Below are 22688 nucleotides of genomic sequence, written 5' to 3'. Positions count from 1 at the left end.
GCCACACCAGGACAAGAAAGCAGAGTTTTAAGTTAATACTTATCCTTCTATAAATAATTTTCTTTGATTTATAGCAGCACATTTCAATTAAACAAAATCCATATTTTTATGCCAGAACAAGGTACGGAGCAATTTGTTTCTGATGAGACGATGTCAGAGATAGAAGGAATAGCTGGTCGAATATACATTGGATCTTTTCTATCCGCAAGATGGATTTTAATAAATTGGTAGTTGATACCAAGGTCATTTCAATACATACAAACGCATCAGGATATCATATATGTATTGTACAATTCGATGGTTTTTTTTAAATGTTACAGAAGACAAAGAAAAGTAAACCGTAGAATTACAGAAAAGGTTTTTAAATAAATCCCATCACCCTTACCAGAAAATATTATGTGAAATGTTGGATATGATTATAAAATAACTTTTTATATATGTTTATAAATACGTCACTAACAATATCCTTATAATAGAATCTTTTCGAAATATACCTATATGATCAGTCGTTTTATGAATGTTAAATTTATAATGTGTTTTGTTATTTTACAGCACTGGGTCGATAATTCGCTGGTGGACTATCAGTCCTTAAGGGTATCATCAGCTCAGTCCTGACATGACACTACAAAAGTGAAAAAGTCTGAAACAACTAATTTTTGTCTGGATTAGCATCAGTTTTTACTCGACATTCTTTCTTTGTCTATTTTTTTTTTTAAATTCTTGACAAAGACTAAATTTGTCTATTAAAATTCTTGATTTTTCTTGACAAATTTCTTGACAGTATTAACATTGTCTAACAATTTCTCGACACTATATGTATCATCTGATAAGAGTATTGAATAGTCTTGACTAATTCTTCATTGTCTTTAATTTGTCTTGATCAGTCTTGACATATTCTTGACATTCTAAAAAATGTCTGAATATGTCTCGACATATTGTTGACATTTTAAATAATGTCTGAATATATCTTAACATATTCCTGACATTTTTTATAAGGTCTGAATATGTCTTGACACATTCTTGACAGTCTAAAAGATGTCTTGACACTATCTCAACAGTTTACATTTTGCCTGAATTCTGTATAGACACATTTTGCACTGTTCGTGTTGTTAAAACACTTTCTGTTGCTGTTATATACTCATTTTTAATCGCTCAACTTATAAACTGAGAAGAGTTAGGATACAATAATACTTTTCTAATTATAAAAAGCCAAATGTTGGTACAATAATTGGTTTTTTTTACTATATTAACATTGAATAGTATGCATTAGTTTTAATCATTAAGCAATTATTTATAAGATTTATGAATCAACGATTGTAACTATTCATGATCAAAAATCCACATTTAAATTGGTTTAACATGTTTATATCAATATACTCTATTTTGATTTGTTGATATTTTAAATTTCATACCCGTATTTGTTTTAAAAAAATATTAATTGACCCAAATTTTTAATTGTTTTTTTTTTTGTTTTTTTTTTTTTGTAATGTTACTTGAAACAAAAGTATACTTTATAAAAAGATACTTGAAACAAAAGTATACTATATAAAGAGAAATAACGATACAGTTATATCATGTATATTGGTCATGATTTGTAAAACTCAAATTAACAAGTAAATGTAAGACACAATTCAAAATGATCAGAATATGTCAAGCCATACTGAGAAAAAATAAAAAATGACAAAACCGAATGTAGGGCATTTTGTTCTTTGGTGATATTTTGCTTGTGAAAGATGTCCCTGAATTAGTCATACTTTTTTAATTTCACATTTTGTTTATGCATAGTTGCAGTATGTACCCTTCCAACAGAACTACATAATGCAGTCTGGAATTATCAGTACACAGACCATTCAAACAACGCACAGACAACGACACTCACTTTTGGAATAACAACACTTACAAGGCCTTCAAATATTAGATTAAATGCTTTGGGTACAATTTTGAACGCATGGACCTGTATCTCTAACTTAACACTGTCTAGTGATGTTTCAGTTGCAGTTTTTAAGTGAGTATCATATATTAAGGCAAGACAACTCAGGCTTGACTACCTAAAAACAAAGAAAAAGATATCTGCTTTTACCTTAATACTCCTGTCTATTTTATTGTGTGTCAAATCAATATATATTTTAGTTTTACATCAAAGCACCTACCTGGTGGTAAATTGAATGATAATCGTCATCTGCTTTTTTTCAAACTAAAGTTAAAATGTTATGACTGTCTATGGTTAAAAACTTCATCTCTATCCTCTAGGTGCTTTTTTCGATATTTTGCCGTATGATTGACAGTTAACTTCTATATACCTGTACACATATAAAGATCATAAGGCTTGCTCATAAGTCTCAAAGGGGTACATTATGCTAATGCTTAACCTATTAATGCATTTATCAAAACTCCTTTAAAACACTTTTCAACAATGATTAGTGACATTACATACTTAGTATGTAAAAAAACAGTATCTCTAGACAGAGTGCTTAATTATTGACATGTGTAGCAGGATATTTTATCATTTCCGTAGCACCTGAGATTAGCCCAAAAATTTTGATAGGGTTCATGTTGTTCAGTGCTTGGTTTTATTTATGTTATGTTGTACAGGATATTTTTGTCGTTGTGTTTACTTGTTTAAGATGCCTAATTCGTTCCGTGATATTCTTGAAAATACTGTAAGAAAAATAGTTATGGCTTATGAATATAGGTAAAATATCAAGGTTAAAAGGAGAAAATAAACGACCACATCTCTTTTGTTTTTATTTCGTTTTTGAGTTGTTTTTATAGCAGGAGTCCCGATTTGTAAATGTACTAGCACATTCCAATACCATTTTCATTTGGGCCAAACTTTTAAACCCATCAAAGATCTTAATATTAACTCCTAGAAAACGCACAGAAATACTATCAACAGTTTAATAAAAAAGTTAGTCAAAGTTAATAAAAACATTGTATATGATCAAGCTTTTGACATTATATAACGTTATATATATGAGCAGGAGTGATGCAAGTTACAGTGATGCCAATGGAATCAGAAAATGGGTATACATATGCATGAAACTAACCAAAGTGGCAGACGATTTCTTTTATTTCTATCTATTATCAGGTATGTAAATTCTTACTGCAACACACATGAAGTATCTATTTTATGGAATTTTATGTCTGTCATACAAGTGAAAAGTTTATCTACAAAAAAGTATAATCACAAAAATACGGAACTCCGCGGAAAAATCAAAACGAAAAGTCACTAATCAAATGGCAAAATCAAAATATAAAACACTTAAAACGAATGGACAACAACTGCCATATTTCTGACTTGGTACATGTATTTTCAAAGCATTTTTCTAGATTCAACCTGGTTTTTTAGCGCTAGACCTAACACTTGTATGTCAGTCGCATCGATTTCCATTATATTGACAATGTTGCATGAACAAAATGTCACAAGTAGGGGTACAAAAACAACACGGACCCCATCAAAAACTACGGATGCTTTCAAATTATCTATAAGAACATGTTGATATAATGCACCGTTTTTTACATAAAAAAATATATGTACCAAGTAATTTAGACACTTTTTATTAAGATCACTTACATCTTTAAGTGTTTCTTATAAAGTTCTGAACTTTTTCAAATTGTTTTATTTTATAAAACCATTTAGCTTGTTTTTAATTCAAATACAATTGTTTTATACTTTGATGTGTTTATACGATTCTCAATAAAATATATATAGCTTGTTGAGCGTTTGTAATTTGTTGATGTAAAATGATATCATTCTGCTTGTTCATATTTTCTTGATCAATTTGTTTTAAAAAAAACATATCTACCCTATGCGATTGAAATAAAGTAAACAAACACATAACTTGTTCTGTTTGTTATATTGTTTGTTAAATTTATTTGTATTGGTTTGAATACTTTAATTTCAAACGAGAAAAAAAAACAATGAGTGTATCTTTCGCCCCTGTTACACAACTCCTGACAGCTATCAATAATTCATATATTTATTTATTAAGTAACTATTTTCAGATGAAGATAGTAGCGTTTATCCTAAGGAGAGAGTATATCAATCAAGCAGTATTCCAGACAATACTGTCCCTGTGTGTAGCACATTCTGTCAGTACACTTCTCAACCAAGGATTCGTACACTTAAAAAGTCAGGTATATTTTTACTGTAATGAGAACATGTATATCGATTTACTTGTTTTCTTTTTTCGTGTTCACTAAATTTTGTAATTTACATGTAAAACAGTGTTCTTACTTTCTAGATATTTCAAAAAATTAAACAAATTGAGATACAACTGATGTTGTAGGAATGACCGTTTTTGAATAACCGTTTCACAGATGATATCAGATATGTTTTTATGTCGTTATTACAATGCCATTCCCTTTTCATGAATGTGACCTACCGAATGAGACTATTTACCAAAGTTTGTAATAAAATGATTCACGACTGGTGATACATGTGGAGCACGATGTGCTCGCCCTTCAGTAGCACCAATGATCATCCCTGTTTTGGTGGGGTTCGTGTTGCTTAGTCCTTAGTTTTCTATGTTATGTCTTGTGTTCTATTATTTGATGTTTGTCTTTTTTTTTTAAGCCAAGGCGTTGTCTGTTTTTTATCTATGAGTTTGACTGTCCCACTTGTATCTTTCGTCCTTCTTTTTGAAGAAACGAAGTAAACTGAGAATGTTTCAACTTTCACATGAATGAGATTTAATAAAAATGTGATTACGGATAATCTCTACTTTTGCTTTTGAATATTTGGATTAAGGATAATCTCTACTTTTGCTTTTGAATATTTGGCAGATACTCGGAATCCTCGTGAAGAACCATTTTAAAATTTCCGCCGCAAACCTCTACTTTTCTTCCTCATAATTCTATAGAATAAAGTTTAAAAGGACATATTTGAAAATGCTCTACGATTTTTTTTCCAGGATTTTCAAAATAAACAGGGGAGCCCATGTAAAATGTTTGAAAACTCTTGAGAGAATTATTTACCGCCAAATTTTCAATGGCTTATTATCTCGATAACAAGCACACAGATTTTTCATTTTTTTCTGCTTTTATCATTCCTTTATTTATATACTTCAGACTAGCAAACACTCTTAAACAAAACCGTATACATTTTCCCCCTTGAAGATTCAGAAGAATTTAGAATATTCAGTGGTCGTACTACAAACTGAAAATGTTCATAACAGTAGTTGAATTTCTATGGTGTAGGTCGATTAACTAATCACTATTTCTTGGTGTACGATTGTGAAAGTAGTAACAAGAATGCGTTAGAGATCCACTTGTCTTTTTAATCAGTAACTGTATGAACGGTGATGGTTTGACAACTCATCGACTATAATTCGACAAAACATTGTCTTGATCGAAAAAAATTGCTGCATTTAATCAATAAGAAGATATTCTTAACGAGAAAACTTGTATATCGCATTTGTACAACAAATATCTTCATACGATTTTGACATGTTCACTGTCATTTGATTTTTTTTTTATATTGCAATATAACCGTTTTTCAGTTTCATACATACATATACTTAAAAAACGTTTTGGTACAGTTACCATTATTTTATTCAAATACTTAACCATGTTAACGTTCGTTGAATAAGATTTCAAAATCAAACCTAGCTTGTTGATCGATATGCTCCGGCTTGACGGTATCACTCTGGCCTATATACGTGAATATTTTTGACATTGTGACTTAAATGAAGCGTTGTCTTATTGACACTCAAACCATATGTTCTTATTTATCTATTTCAATCTGGTAAATTTAGTGTTTTTTCATCTATTAAAATCAAGTTTAATGAGAACCAGTTGCAGCAATGTTATTGTTTTTGTTACGTTATGGAATTGTCACAATATATGTTTTTTTATGCACGGTGGATGGTTTGACAATTAAATATCCAGGGTTCGACCAATAATCGTACATTTGTTCATCAAAATATCCATCTAAGTCACAATATGTACGGATGTTCGCTATTATGTTTTAAATGACGAAGTTGAAAACATGTCTTAGTAAAATTTACGGACCCAATCACGAGTCGGTTGGATTTTATGGAATATTCGTTTTACAGATGAGAATGGATATGTTACTTATGTCGTAAACTACAATTTTGTTCCCTTGTCCAGAATGTGACCTACCAAATTATACTTATTACAGGGTTTGTACTAACATGAGCAACACGAGTGGTGCCACATGTGGGGCAAGATATGCTTACCCTTCCGGAAAACCTGACATCCATCCGAATTTTTTTGAGTTTGTGTTGCATAGTAACAATTTTCTATGTTGTGTTTTGTGTACTTTTGTTTGTCTGTTTGTCTATATGTCTGGTTGTCTTTTTTTCTGTTTTAGCCATGACGTTGTCATTTTATATTAGATTCATGACTTTGAATGCCTGGTATCTTTCGCCCTGCTTTTACATATATTACATGCTTATAGCAGTAACTAAATGTACCAAATTGTAAAAAAATATACATACATTTTTTTTTCAAAAAGGGTAAACAGGGATATTGTTTCTGATAACAAATAATTATCTAATGAACCTCTTAAGAAGATCGCTGATGTTTTGTTATTTTTCATAGTCCAGCTGTATATGCTAATATTTATCAGGTAGCAGTACCACTTTACCTGGTGACGTTTCTTTGTGTGAACCCTGTGATAGTTCTTGTGAAGGAGGTGAGAAATTATATTCTACAATTTATTGTAATATACTCTTTCCAGATGAATTACATCTGCAAAAGAAAATATTCATATATTTGTCAAAGCAAGACAGAAAAAAAAACAATATGCAAAACAGAGCAGGCGAAAATTAACAACAGTTTTGATACTGATGCCTACAACCAATACACCAAACACTCCTTAACAGACATGTGTTTCACGTTTGGTTTTAATTTACTTCAACAAACCATTAAGAAGCCAAGTGGATTCATGAGCATGTCGATTTCGTTCTGTGTGTTTTTGTAGACAAAATCTGAAGGGCGCCTCCGGGTGCGGGAATTTCTCGCTTCATTGAAGACCTGTTGGTGACCCTCTGCTGTTGTCTGTTCTATGGTCTGGTTGTTGTCTTTTTGACACATTCCCCATTTTCATTCTCAATTTTTAATGTTATACCAACATATATGTCATCTGTGGATGGTCTGTTTATTGTTTCCTAATGAGTTTTATTGTTCTATTTTACATGCCTTGATAATTGATAGTAATTACTGCACCAAAACGGTCAATTTTACGTTTCAATAATAGCTTTTAAACTGATATGAAAGTGAGAACTGTAAACAAATTTTAGCCGAAGACATCTGCAGATTTTTGTTTTATTTGATGTGTATTCCTTTTTTTTTTTGAAGTGTAATTATTTTTTTCTATTTAGACGGATTGTTTTTTTTAAACTTTAACAATCAATTATAAAGCAGAATACAACAAATTGACCCAATCACCACGAGGTTTGCACCTGTCAAAGTATTCGACCTAATGCTGACTATGTTTTAAACATTTTGAGACTTCTTTTGCAGCAACTACAGAAACGACATCATTAAAGACAACACAGAATACCACGCTTCCATTCATATCTTCTGAAATTGACATTACGCTAAACATAACAAAAAAAGAAGCAACACAGGAAACAACGGCACAATCCATTTCTACCGAAATGATTATGTCTACAGAAATGGCACCATTAGAAATAACACAGAAAACAACGACACAATCGGTTGATTATAGTACGTCTATTGTAAAACTGTAATGGGTATTTTTTTTTAAATCATTTATATTTAAATCTATTTTTGCTCGCTTTTATTTTAAATCAGTGAACTGTAAATATAACTATTGTTGTATAATGCATAGTATAGCTGCATCAATGTATGTCCTATTTCACAAAATCCTGTTTATACTATGAATAGAATACAAACAACTTAAACCGTCGGAAATATTTGTTATCAAGTGTGCATATTAACAATGGACACACCTGAGAAAATTTGTTACAACTTCGTGGTTTCAGTCATTATATGTTTAAAGTATTCGTCTATATCAGGTAATTATACATTTGAAAGTATAGACAATCAACTTTCGATTTCCGCATAAGTTTGGTCAAATTAATTGGAACATCAACACATTGAAACTGTTATATTGCCTTAATTTCAAAGGTATTTCAAAGAATGTGTATATGCATTTACATGTAAAAAATGAGCTTGAATGCCAAACATGATAAAAGGACAAGAAAAATGTTTTATTCAACGCGGCTTAATATCTATAATGTGCGTGTAAATAGAAACTATTTAAATTACAATTATTGATAGCAATACACACACTTATCAAACCCACCATATCATTAGGAACACATGGTCCAAATGTTTTCGTCGATTGAAAAAAAAGTTGCCAAAAAATATGTCAACGTCTTTTAATAAAAAAAAACACACAATCAAAACAAATAGATACACTACGTTTGTACAGCAGATAAAGATATTTGAGAAGTGTTATTGAATGTCGCCATTACATATGTGTGCCATATTTGGTTTGTTTTCGTGAGTGATTTTCTGAGAAAAGAAAGACCATGAAAATGTATGTTGCTTAGTATTAAAGATATGAAATCTAAATTTAAACTTCTTGTTTTGTTTAGTTTTAAATTTGGTAAAGCTAACCAAATGAACCGTTTATTCTAACATGTAAAATTTAATGGAAATTACGGAAGTTAAAAACATATAAGTTTGTTAAGGCACGACATACAGTAGACGCAAAAGTGTTGAAATAATTTGCAATATGAATAAAACATGTAAAAGGCGATCACGGGTAAATATTGATAAGACAACAAATTAAAAAACAATAATTTAAAAGCCGTTGATTTTTAATAGGCGTACTCGATATTAACATGATGCATTAGCTAGCGATTTTTTTGTTGATGAAATACATAACATATCAAAATACAATAATATACCGTTATATACATTTTAATTTATAAATGAGAAGAACTATGTGTGAATGTTATTACAAATCCCATTGATTTGCACTCTCTAATTATTTGCATTTTAAAATAGGGGCAAGAGATAACAGTAGGACATTCAAACTCATAGATCAAAATTTGAAAGCGCCAACGCTTACATGATTCAGAAAACCTGACACATATTAGTACACCAGACACAACATAGAAAACTAAAGACTAAATAACACGAACCCAACCAAAACTGAGGGTGATCTTGGGTGCTCCTGAATGGTAGGCAGATCCTGATCCACATGTTTCACCCGTCGTGTTGTTTAATTTATTAAAAACTCTGTAAAAAGTCTTATTCGGCTGGTTATTATAACACCAGTGTTATCAATATCACAAAATAGTTAAAACATTTACTAAATTTTATCATCGGTACAACGCCCTCATTCATAAATATAATTTAACATGCAGACATCTTATACGTTCAGGTATTTCACATCCAATATTTTATGAAAATAATCTATACAAAGCATAAAAATATCGGCACTCACCTCAAAAGCTAACAAACCTTTAAACAGACTTATTAAAAGTGGTATATGGTTACGATACTGTTGTCAGGTCATTAACAATTGCATGTTCTGGCTTTAATATTGATTAACTTATAGGGTCTTTGCATCTAAATAAACACATTTATTCTAAAATCAGCTGTTGGCATGATACGGTTATGTTATTCTCATATACATATATTTTATAATGGTGAAATACTTAACCCATAACGGGAAGATTTGTACTTGATACTCATATGATGAAGACATAATTCATCAATTAGTTTAATTGATGTAAGAAGCTGACATGTCAGGAACTGCTTTTAATCCTTTGTTAATGCATGTATCATTGTCATTTTGATTAGGTTTTTTGTTACTTGTTCTGACATCGGACTGGGACTAATTTTGCACTGAGTTTACTGTGTGTATTGTTGTGTGTTTGTTTTTCTACATTTGCAACTGGTAAAGGGGGAGGGATTGAGATCTAAAAAACATGTGTATCACCGCCGCAATTTTTGCGTCAGTACAAAGTCAGGAGCCTCTGGTCTTTGTTAGTCTGTTATGATTTCTAATTTTAGTTTCTTGTGTATATTTTAAAGTTTATTATGACGTCCATTATTATTGAACTAGTATCAATTTTTGTTAAGGGGACAGCTGAAGCACACCTCCGGGTACAACGTTTCTCACTGCACGGAAGACCCATTGTTGGCCTTCGGATGTTGTCTGCACTTTGATCGGGTTGTTGTCTCTTTCATGGGAGGGAGGGGGGTAACTTCCTATTATTGGGTATAAGGGGATGTACCAAAAATATGGGTCATAATTTTGCGAGATTTTATATAAAATTGACCCTCCTTTTTAATGACATCCTATATTAAAATGCATTTACGTTTGATAACTGTATATTGATTTGGGGTATGATCTACATATCATATATAAATATGCTATTGAGAATCTTACATTATTAATGGTCAATTATTATATTAAATTAAATCAATTCACTTGAAAGTTCACCCTTCAAACAAAGTGCTTTCAAATAAGTTCCCAAATAAACCGGTGAGTAAGTGCTTAAATAAGCATGGGTCATATTTGAAATATTGTATATAAGTATAGGTCATTCTTTCTTAAACATTTATATAACTATAGGTACTGAATTTCAGTGAATGTTATATTAAAATGGGTACGTTTTTTGAGCCAAAAATGGCACACCCCTACCAAAACAATATCGAAGTTACCCCCCCCCCCCCACCCCCCCCCCCCCCCCCCGTGGTCTCTTTGACACATTCCCCATTTCCATTCTCAATTTTATTTATTCGTGAAAGGGAAAGGGGATCGTAGCTACGAACATATCCGATATTATATGTGAAACGGATATTCCGTTACGGACAACCAACTCGTAATGGCGTCCTTAACATGTACGAAGAGATGATTTTACCTTCAACACTCTTAGTTTAATATCTCCTTTGTGAGTGGCAATCCTCTGTGATGGAAATCAGGATAGAAAACACAAGCACAGAAGTATCGTATCAATTAGGAGATATATACTCCATATGCAAGCGCTGCTGGAATTTTACTGCATAAATTACATATACATTGACGGTTCACAATTTGAAAGTTTTGTTTTCAACCGTCCCTCTTTGTCAATTTATAGATGAAAGTACGAAATGAAGCATACTTAACTGTATCTGTTGTATCTGTTATCTCTAGTTCAATTATATACATTTAGATGCGTTCAACATTGTCACCATATTTCATTTTTTTAGTGAAGTACATCATCTACATAGCGGAAAGATAATATATTTGTGCATCTTATTATCACTGCGATGAATTATATAAAATTAATCTTTCTTAAAAACTGTTATTTACTATTGGCCAAGCACTAAACTCAAGATGATTAAAATTTCATGTGGTATTACTATTTCATTGCGGTTTTTACTAAATGGTGGCCTGTGTATTATCGGCTTTGTGTTCTATATTAACATGTTCAATTTGATATTATACTTGTTAAGCGTGCTTGTTTGTCATACAAAATTTCGATTTTCTTTCATCCCTAGACTATTTAATATGTTTAGGAAAAAACATATTTTTTTAAGAGGTAAACTTCATTTTTTAATTGTTGTATTTGCTTTCTTTATGTTCCCTTTGGTTCAATTTTTAGTAACTGTATGTTTGTACTAATTGATTTTAAAAGTTTACGATATAATTTTAACGTTTCTGAAGTCCTTACGACTACTTTCTGGTATGTGATAGCTTGATAATTGGGTCTACAATAGAACACGATCATTATTTTTCATACGATATGTACTCTATATTTGCAGTTATGCTGTGACTTTAATCCCGTCTACTTTTCACGGATGTTACCTTTTGATTTAGACTTATAACCGGGTTTGGACTAACATGTGCAACATTACGGGCTTCACATGTGAAGCATGATGTACCTACCCTACGGGAGCACCTGAGATCCTCTCTACAGTTTGGTGTTGTTCGTGTTGATTAGTCTTTAGTATATTGTGTTGTGTTTTGTGTACTATTGTTTGTTTGTCCCTTGCTTTTATAATAACGGCGGTGTCAATTTATGTTCGACTTTTTTTTTAGCTTGGATGTCCCACTGGTATCTTTTTTACCTCTCTTTTGCAGAAGCCAGTTGTGCGTTTCCTGAAGATTTGAAGAATACATTGTGGGAATATAATTACACAGACGTAGCAAACAATGAAGAACAAACAACCAATCTCTACATCGCAAATACAACGTTACCAGATTCCGTCATCAATTTGAATGCTGAGGGGACAATAGTAAACAATTGGACTTGTATTAATAGTTTAGATATATCTGACACAACGAATGTTGTTGTTTTCAAGTAAGAAACAATTATATAATTATTTATCATAAAAACACAAACCAAATAAGTTAGAAGAATATTGTTTATTTCAAACTTTTTGAGAGAGAGTACCCCAGTTCAGTCCCGTGTGGAATATTTTTTCCTCATTACCGGATTCCCCTTTAAAGTGGAAACAAATACCTCATTATCTTAAAAAAAATGTTGACAGTTTCTTACTTGAATTCTTTTCATGACAAAACGTAAATAATGAAACTTTGACAAATAAAATCATGTAAGGACAAGATTACTAAGGTAGGATCATTTGGTGGTTTCAATCAATCAGCATTATGATTAATCTTGTGCTGCTGCTCCTTCTGTTGTCTTTCAATTTTCAAGACGACATGATAATTAAACCTTCTGTTTACGGACAATATCTTATAGAAGAATTTGTCTGAATATTTTGCTCATGGTAATGTTAGAGCCTTGATCATGTTTGTTCTCTATCATGTGGCTCTGAACAGTGCTTGTGTATTTGTTAAAGTTTTCGAGATAGTATACACGGTAGACAACTAGAATAAAGATAATTACAAAAAAAGTAATTCCAAGGAAAATTTAAAACATAAAGAAAGAATCACGAAACATAATAAAATTGTCATTCAAGGGGTATAACTCACATTATGGGTTATCAAATGTTTCGCAATATTGTCATTTTTTGTAGATCTTGTATTGCCTTAAATTTTGCCATAAATAATTTGTCCGTGTATATAACAGCTTTCGAGATGCTATACACAATATAGACCACTCGATCACCTAGTCTGAATAATATAATGTAAAACCCGGTGATCCAGTGTTACCTTTTTAGTTCACCTGGCCCAAAGGGCCAAGTGAACTTTTCTCATCACTTGGCATCCGGCGTCCGTCGGACGTCGGACGTCGTCGTTAACTTTTACAAAAATCTTCTCCTCTGAAACTGCTGGGCCAAATTTAACCAAACATTGCCAAATTCATCATTAGGGTATCTACATTAAAAAATTGTGTCCAGTGACCCGCCCAACCAACCAAGATGGCCGCCATGGCTTAAAATAGAACAGAGGGATAAAATGCAGTTTTTGGCTTATAACTCAAAAACCAAAGCATTTAGAGCAAATCTGACAGGATTAAAATTGTTCATCAGGTCAAGATCTATCTGCCCTGAAATTTTGAGATGAATCGGACAACCTGTTTATAGGTTGCTGCCCCTGAATTAGTAATTTTAAGGAAATGTTGCTGTTTTTGGTTATCTTGAATATTGTTATAGATAGAGATAAACTGTAAACAGCAATAATGTTCAGCAAAGTAAGATTTACAAATAAGTTAACATGACCTAAATGGTCAGTTGACCCTTTTAGGAGTTATTGCCCTTTATATTAAATTTTTAACTATTTTTCGTAAATCTTAGTTATCTTTTACAAAAATCTTCTCCTCTGAAACTACTGGGTCAAATTAATCCAAACTTGGCCACAATCACCTTTGGGGTATGTAGTTTAAAAATTGTGTCCGGTGACCCTGCCATCAAATCAAGATGGCCGACACGGCTAAAAATAGAACATAGGGGTAAAATGCTGTTTTTGGCTAATAACTCAAAAATCAAAGCATTTAGAGCAAATCTGACTGGGTAAAATTGTTTATCAGGTCAAGATCTATTTGCCCTGAAATTTTCAGATGAGTCGGACAACCCATTGTTTGCTTGCTGCCCCTGAATTGGTACTTTTAAGGAAATTTTGCTATTTTTGGTTATTATCTTGAATATTATTATAGATAGAGATAAACTGTAAACAGCAATAATATTCAGCAAAGTGAGATTTACAAATAAGTCAACATGACTAAACTGGTCAGTTGACCCCTTTAGGAGTTATTGCCCTTTATAGTCAATTTTTAACCATTTTTCGTAAATCTTAGTTATCTTTTACATAAATTTTCTCCTCTGAAACTACTGGGTCAAATTAATTCAAACTTGGCCATAATCATCTTTGGGGTATCTTGTTTTAAAAATGTGTCTGGTGAGAACGCCATCAAATCAAGATGGCCGACACGGCTAAAAATAGAAGATAGGGGTAAAATGCAGTTTATGGCTTATAACTCAAAAACCAATTCATTTATAGCAAATCTGACAAGGGATAAAATTGTTTATCAGGTCAAGATCTATCTGCCCTGAAATTTTCAGATGAATCGGACAACCTGTTGTTGGGTTGCTGCCCCTGTATTGGTACTTTTAAGGAAATTTGCTGTTTTTGGTTATTATCTTGAATATTATTATAGATAGAGATAAACTGTAAACAGCTATAATGTTCAGCTCTAGTTTCGTCAATAGAATAAAGAGTTGTAACACAATATAATTATTGATATGGTCATATTTATAAATAAATGATGTTTACAAAACTTTTGAATTTTTGAAAAATAATAAGGCTTTTCTACCGCAGGAATATATTACATTAGCTTATTGGCGAATGTTTAGGAATGTTGGTTCTCAGTGCTCTTCAACTTCGTACTTTGATTGGCCTTTTGAATATGTTTGGATTCGAGCGTCACTGATGAGTCTTTTGTAGACGAAATGCGCGTCTGGCGTAAATACCAAATTTAATCCTCATATTTATGATGAGTTTATTTCGGCATAACGATAGAACTGATTGTAGATTAGGAGAATATACACAATGTTTATAGTAAAGAATCACAAGGTACTGTCACACAAATAATACAGTACGCCTTAACAAGTGACAAACCTACGACAGAGCCATCCATTGGATCACTAGTGAAGGTGATATACGGCTGAAAACACATGTTATATTCATAATAATTCTAAATATGAGCACAACAATGTGAAACCTTCAAACTTCAAGAAGTATATGTTTGTTATTCCCTCTCCTGGATTGGAACTCATGCTATTGGAATATCCGTACGATACTGCCTGCACTTGTGACCATCACTCTAGACTACTCGGCCACAAAGTCTATGTTCTAAATCTACCAAACTACCCAATGAGCTATGCATTATTACAAAATTGGTACAATAATTTGATTGAATTCCGTGTAGAATTTTATTATTACAAGTATTATTTTCATAATCATGTGTGTTTCAGAGGTGACACAAGCTTTCCTAGTGGTGGTAGCAGACGGCTATACCTTTGTATGAAGTTAACACAAGTTACCACAGATTTATTTTATTTTCATCTTTTGTCGGGTATGTGATATTGTTCTTACATGAATAATAGTGAAAGTAAATCTTACACAAAATTTAGAGAACAGAAGACCGTCTGATAAGAAAGGGAGTAAAGCTAAGTAGTTATGTTATCTATACTGAGTTTACTAATACATGTAATACTGAATCATAAACAGGACAACAAGTATTTACATGTATTTAGTTACAAACAAAAATTTACTCATTCATACATAAACACCCATGATTCGAATAAAGCTATATCGACATTTAAGGATGATTTATAAAAGAGTAATTACGTCAATAGGTATCTTTGTTGGTATTAAATCAGACAGAGTATTTATAAATGTCTAAATACTGCATGACTATTTAACTTATAACAAAGTGAAGGTGCACGTAGACATTCTTAAATTAAGCAAATGCGATTTTAATTTAAATCTGATTGCTCCTTTTCATATATATTAACGTTATCGTTAATTGTCCCGTATATTAACATTAAATTTAAAAATGACCAAAACTATGATATTATCTTCATTTACTCGCAACAATACCAATGGTGGTGGGATGTTAATCTCGAATGTATTACCGGCTTGGTAGTCACTGCACGATGTTTAAAACACCTTTCTTCAATTCTCCGTTGATTATGTTCATGGATTAACAACAAAATATTTAAAAACTAAAGTGTAAACTGCCTCAGAAAGAGAGAGAGAAAGAGTTGTTATGATTGCTCTGTTAAAGAAAAGACATGTGTACATTTTGTGCAACATATTTCATATTCTTTCCTTTATATACGTAGATATCAAAACTAGCATATTTCCAAATGAGAGAGTGTTTATATCAGAAGCAGATAACCCTCCAGCTGATAATGCATCAATATGTAGCACATTCTGTCAATACACACAGCCACTGAAAATTCGCACTTTAAGAAGACAAGGTACTATATTTTATTAAATATACCCTTAGTGTAGCATTTAACAACAGGTTTTTAATACATTTGTAATATGGACCTTGATAATATACGGATCATCATAATACTTCTGACGAAAGCTTCCATGTGTTTTAACTTATTAATTGAACAAATCAGCCCTTTTATTGATACTTCAAGATTCCTAACATAGACGAAGGACACCCTGTTGATCTATATGATGAGCTGATATTGATTTCTACCATGGTTCAATATTTAAAAAGCTGATTTTGTATATGGGTTTATTACGTTTATTACGTACCTAAGTTTGATACATCAACTTGTTTAAAATACAATGTATCATATATTTGAACTGATAATACATAAAAAAAAGAAGATAGAATGATGTTCTGTTTTTTTCAACGATTTAAAATGAATTGTAAACAACAGCCTCTTTAGATAAAACTTTTGATTTTAACTACGGTTGCATGTGTGCTGATCAATCATAACAATGCAGAAGGTTAAAGCTATGAATTGTTAAAATTTCAAATATTTTCCTTCGAGCTACTCTATATATACAAGATACAACTTATTGATTTTTTACCCTACTCCCAACACATTTTATATTAAAAACTTGAGCTTGCACAATTAATCAAACTTAGATAAAACTACATTTATTTTTTATCAAACATATTAAACTAAAAAAAATTCAATTTGCATATATAAATAATTTTATTAAAATGTGATGAAAAAATGCAGCATTAAATCAATTGGCATACTGAAATGATTTATAATATAATATCAAAACAGATTTGAATGAAATTGATTGATTATCTTACGTTTTTTTCTTTTTTTAGAAAGTAGTCTTTCAACGAAATTCATATCATCGTTTGTTTATGTTTTCATGTTTACTATGACTTTCAGTTTCAAATTCATACATGTTCCCCATTTTCCGGTTCAATGATTTCTATTCCTATGTCATTGTTCTATGACGTCATTTACACCGCGTGATCTCAAGTAATTCATTCAAAGTAAGCAAATAACGTGGGATTAAGATTTAAACAGCTTAAACAATTCACGACGATGATGATCAGCTGCGTTTCAATACATTCATATTTGATCATAGGTGTGCACTCAAAGCCTTTGAAGAAGACATATTAAAATGTACAACTATAGCTATCATTTGCTCCTTTCTTAACGTTCTGTTGGTGAGATTATTCATGTAAATGTCTTTTTATTTTAAATTGTTTATTCGTTATTGTTTATTTTCAAAATGTATAGGTTACTGTTGCAGGTAGCAGTGCCACTTTAGCTAGCAACGTTTCCTTGTGTGAACCCTGTGACAGTGCTTGTGAAGAAGGTTTGCAATTGTTTTCGAATCATTAGAATTGTATTGCAATATACATAATATACGCTTTCCAGATGAAGCAGGCCTGCACATTCCGTATCTTTGAAAGGTTTATATATGATAAATCATGTCAGTAAACGTTTAATGCAATGAAATATTATCAACATATATTGGGCTACGAAAGTCACACATGCTAATTTCTTTAGTAACAAACCGTTTATTCTTATGATATTCGAAAGTAATATCATCAAATGACAACAGCTTTTTCTTTTGTTTTGTTTTTCGTTGTTGTAGTAATTGTATTTGTGCGATACACGGAGGGTCAATATATTTTTATTTTTCAAATTGTAGCGTTTTAGAAAATTCTGAGGGGATTTTGGAGGTGCTTTCCAATTAGCATTAGAAACTCGGGCATATGTGCAATTCAACATGCGTTTCACTAATTAAAGCACCTAAATATGTTAGACAAAATTTATACAACAGGAGACATCTACAAACATTCTCTTTTATTCATCATAACCGTTTTGTCTCGTACTGGTCAATTTACTTTTACTGTTATTGTATGTCCAGGTAAAGAAATTAATTAATTTTGGAAAGTATCACACTGATAGCTAACCAAATACATCAGAGACGCCTTCTTGACATGTGTGTCACAACTGGTTGTTCAATAATTCAATAAAACAGTCGGGAACCTTATTGATTAAGTTCATGTTGGTCTGTTCGTTTCTGTAGCCCACTGTTATGCATTCCTACTAGAACAAATCCGCGACATTGGAGGTCTGTTTCTGAATTAAAATACCTATGCCTTATTTAAGCCTGCATGTTTAACACTCGTTCTGTCATCTGATAAAGTTATGTTAATCGGAAAGTTCAATGTTTTTCTCTGCTTTCAAAATCTTTCTACTTTACCCTGACCCTATTTTAGTTGGGAAGTTGTCTTTATGTTTTGACTACAATACACTTAATATGAACATAATTTTATTCTCTTAGTTGTCCTTATTTTCCTACTACAATAAACTTACTATAGACTAGATTTTTTTTAAACTAATAAATCAAATTAATAGTGGTAAATGGACTAGTTGAATAGAGTACTATAGTGTAACATTAATCTAAGGAGTGATAAACAGAAGGTAACAGGAAACTACATGTGGCATATACCATTGGTATCGGTATCGGGTTTGAACCGCAACATGTTAATTATTGGTAATATCTAAAATCTAAAATACCTAAAATTTCAAAAAACACCATTGTCGTTTAAAAGAAATATATAAAGTTTAATTCTCTAGACTAATTCGTTTTTTCGTCATATCGGCTTACAAATTTGACTTCGTTATTTTAGTAGTATAGATTTGTCATTTCAAGATGATCTATTCGTTTTTCTCCAATATATATCATTTTGATTTTTATTGTTAACATTCTCTATCCATTAATAATAACTATACAATTTCTAAATAAGGGTTCTTAACTTCAATCGGTATAGACTTTTTTACGATTAAATAATGTTTTAATTTTAACCTAAGAAAAAACATCTGCAGCTTTTAATCATGGGCTTTTTTCGTTTTATTGGTATAAGTGTTTGTTTTTAAATGTTTGAATTACTGTTTTTATTTAGGGATATTGTTGTTTCAAAAACATTAGTTTCATCAAAAGGAATGGAAACATATTGTCGTGTTCACACCACAAAATCAACTATAGGTACAGACAAACTGATGCATCAAGGAAAGTTTTAACATGACAGGAACTATATAATATTATATATATATATATTACACCGGTCTTCATCTTTGACAACATGATAATCTTTAATTAAACTTTTTTATTACCGTTGTTGTAGCTACTACAATGATGACATCATTAGAGACAACACAGATAACTACACTGCCTTCCACAACGTCTGCTTCTTCAAATACAGAGACTACAGAATTGAGAATAACAACAACAGATTTGAAAGACGAAACGACATTGGAAACTAAATTAACAGGTAATTGTCTAAATATCACTCTTTCTATCTTAACTCAAAGTAAGTTAATCAAAACTGTTTCATGAACTGATGCAACATTCTTACACTATTATAAAAATTAGAGTAAATTATTCTGCAAGTTGAAACAAGTTAGTTATTTTTTTAGAGATAAAGTGATATGAAGTACAAATGCATTGCAAATTTAACATATCTGTCTTTGGACAAGCCCTTAGGTACTGAATATAGATAAAAATATATTATTTGTATCGCACCTTTGTAAGATTTTTCAATTGATGAGGGATCTACAAATTCTATCTTAATTATTTTACATCTGAAATGTGTTCAATTCTTCAGTTAATGACAAACTAAGTCATGGACAGTCAAGTTCATACTGCATCCACTGCGGAAAGTTCAGAACATTTCAGACAATTCGTTTTAGACATAATAAATTTATGGTCAGACTGGTCAATAGTCTTGTAACATTGTGGAATGTTCAAAAATACAGAATTGTAAATTGCCTCAAAAACTGATGAAAGTTGCTTGATCGACTGGGACAAATGGTTGAACACTGAACACTAAACAGAATTGAATTAAGAAGAAAATATCTGAAAAAAACTTTTTATGATTTCAGGTAAAGCCCTTTCTAATAGTGTTCAGATGAACATGCTACATGATCGTTTGAGCTTACAGCCTATATATATATATATGGAATTGTACTACATACAAATGGAAAGTTCACAATTGGAAAGCTGAAATCATATCTTTTGTATTAAAGTTTTGTTTTCAACCTACCCTCTTTGTCAAATTAAATAGGATTAAAGAAATGAGGCATACTTATCTGTATCTATTGTATCTGTTATCTCTAGTACAATAGGAGAGATGCGTTCATTAAAGTCACCACATTTCGATACGTAGTGAGAGAACATTATCTATATAGTGAGAAGTAAGGTTGAAGGATATTGGAAACTTCTTTTCTATCTTCCTTAGAAGTTGTTACACCATTATGCCGTTTTGTTAATAATATAAACTTATCAGTACTACAATGATTTATATAAAGTTATAATTTCTTGAAAAAAAATCATTTGGTTACAATATTTAATGGCGGTTTTTACTACACGGCGGACGGTGTGTATAATCGGCTCTGACCTAGTTTTCTGTTTCAACATGTTCAATATTGTAATATACTTGTGAAGCGTGCTTGTTTGTTATACCATGTGTATCGGCTTAATGTCAAACCGTTAAATATGCACTATGAAATACTCCTTTTTCGTGACGTTTTCTTTAAACGCTAGACTTTTTTGGAAAAAAACATATTTTTTAGAAGATCACATTTGTATATAAACCTCATTTCTTTAATTGGTGTCAATGCTTTCTTCGTGTTCTCGTTTGATTCATTTATGTCCACATCTTGTTTAAAAAACGATCAAGCTAGTATCATTTGATTTTTTTTACTTATTATCAGTAATAACATACATTTTTTTAAGTGGATTTTTGCAAAGATTCCATATTTGTCAGCATGGTCAGTAACGGTTCATCAAACTAATGCTGGTGGCTGTAAATGACGTTTAAAACTGTAATGGATATTGCCTCAGTGTGGGCAGATATGAATGAATTACGACAAAGTATTCGTTCTTATTCATTATCAATTTCAGATATCTTCACAATTCTTAACAAAAGTTATCAGGGAAAATATATTATAAAATATAATTGTTACTATTACACATTACAAATGTACACCATAATTAATGGTTTATTCAAAATATAAATTGAAACAATAAAAAAACACTCTAAAAATAAAGTAAAAATGACCTGCATAAAACATATACGCAATTTGTATACGATGCTCGCGTTTCTTATCCTGTACATTGTTGTTGGTTCTTTTCGACTTTGAATGAAACGGTTGGTTATCTTAAGAAAAAAACAAATCAGTGTTTCTTGAAGTGAATGTGAAAGACATTCATAATTGTCTTATCATGGCAACATGTTGCCAAAATTTATAAATACTTCTAGGTTGTTTGAAGGTATTTGAAAATTTAAGTACAAATTATGTTTTTCAACAATTTTTTTTCTAAAATTAACATATTTTAAAATCATTCAATTTCAAAAATTAAATCTGGGACTCCAATATTAATAGGTAAAAAAAATACCATTACAACAATACTGAAACGGAACAGTGGACCAATTGTAGCAGGAGGATTAATGAGTTTTGGATTTTTAATGATTCCTATTGCATTTTGTTGCCTACTCAAGGGAAGATCTAAAGAAAAATATATGGATACATCATCACATGAATTATCGTAAGTAACTTCATTAAATCCTTTAATCCTACATACATGTATACCGTTCTGCAAAAAGAAATGAAGTGTACTTATTGTTTCATCAACGTTCATTCATGCAAGGATTTTTTAAACTTATTTTTTTGACGGGATACTTTTTCTCGTCTTTTAAAGCCGTGTGTTGTCTTATAATTGATTTTTCGTGTTATTTCATCTTACATGGATCCCCGATAACTAGTAAGAATCAGTGATGCAGTAAGTACGGCTGTCATTTTATTATCACATTTATTTGCTATACTATTTACATTTTTAAAGCAAACTTTTTATCTGACAAATAAATCAAAGGCATACTGTTAAGGTGGTACCCAACACTTTCACTAAAATTAATTTGGCTCGTTTAATTTTCATAAAATTTTGACAAAGTATTTACTTTGACCCTTTAACCAAAATATATAAATATCAAAAAATTTGAACCAACCATTTTATCAGAAAAATTACACTGGTTATATAGCAGATTGACAAATACCAATTTTGATCATTGAGAAGCTTAATACTCCCTTTACAAGACAACGTTATTAAAACGTTTGGCTGATTTTACAGAGTTATCTCCCTGTAGTGTTAGGTACCACCTTAAGCTGAAGTAAATTTGACAAATAATTTCTACAGTAACAGTTTTCATAAAAATACATCTTTTATTCAATTATTTATCATGAAAGTCCTCAGTAACGTTTATTATATTACGAAATACAAA

At 31.2% G+C, this 22688-nt stretch overlaps 1 protein-coding gene across 2 annotated transcripts in view; it reads left to right on the top strand.

Annotated features, from left to right (window-relative positions):
• The window catches only part of LOC139485904 (uncharacterized), a 46140-nt gene that overhangs the window by 22324 nt on the left and 1128 nt on the right, over nucleotides 1-22688 (top strand). For both annotated transcript variants that reach the window (XM_071270566.1, XM_071270565.1), the window contains exons 3-13: nucleotides 1786-2005; nucleotides 2982-3088; nucleotides 4006-4137; nucleotides 6593-6658; nucleotides 7489-7695; nucleotides 12077-12296; nucleotides 15373-15473; nucleotides 16246-16383; nucleotides 17648-17713; nucleotides 19536-19682; nucleotides 21796-21958. In XM_071270566.1, coding sequence (XP_071126667.1) covers nucleotides 1786-2005; nucleotides 2982-3088; nucleotides 4006-4137; nucleotides 6593-6658; nucleotides 7489-7695; nucleotides 12077-12296; nucleotides 15373-15473; nucleotides 16246-16383; nucleotides 17648-17713; nucleotides 19536-19682; nucleotides 21796-21958 — 1567 coding nt within the window. The remainder of the gene's footprint in view (nucleotides 1-1785; nucleotides 2006-2981; nucleotides 3089-4005; nucleotides 4138-6592; nucleotides 6659-7488; nucleotides 7696-12076; nucleotides 12297-15372; nucleotides 15474-16245; nucleotides 16384-17647; nucleotides 17714-19535; nucleotides 19683-21795; nucleotides 21959-22688) is intronic.

This window comes from Mytilus edulis, chromosome 8 (genome assembly GCF_963676685.1).
Source record: "Mytilus edulis chromosome 8, xbMytEdul2.2, whole genome shotgun sequence".
Taxonomy (NCBI): domain Eukaryota; kingdom Metazoa; phylum Mollusca; class Bivalvia; order Mytilida; family Mytilidae; genus Mytilus; species Mytilus edulis.
Note: the sequence above shows the minus strand (reverse complement) of the source record. Positions and strands in the feature narration are given on the sequence as shown.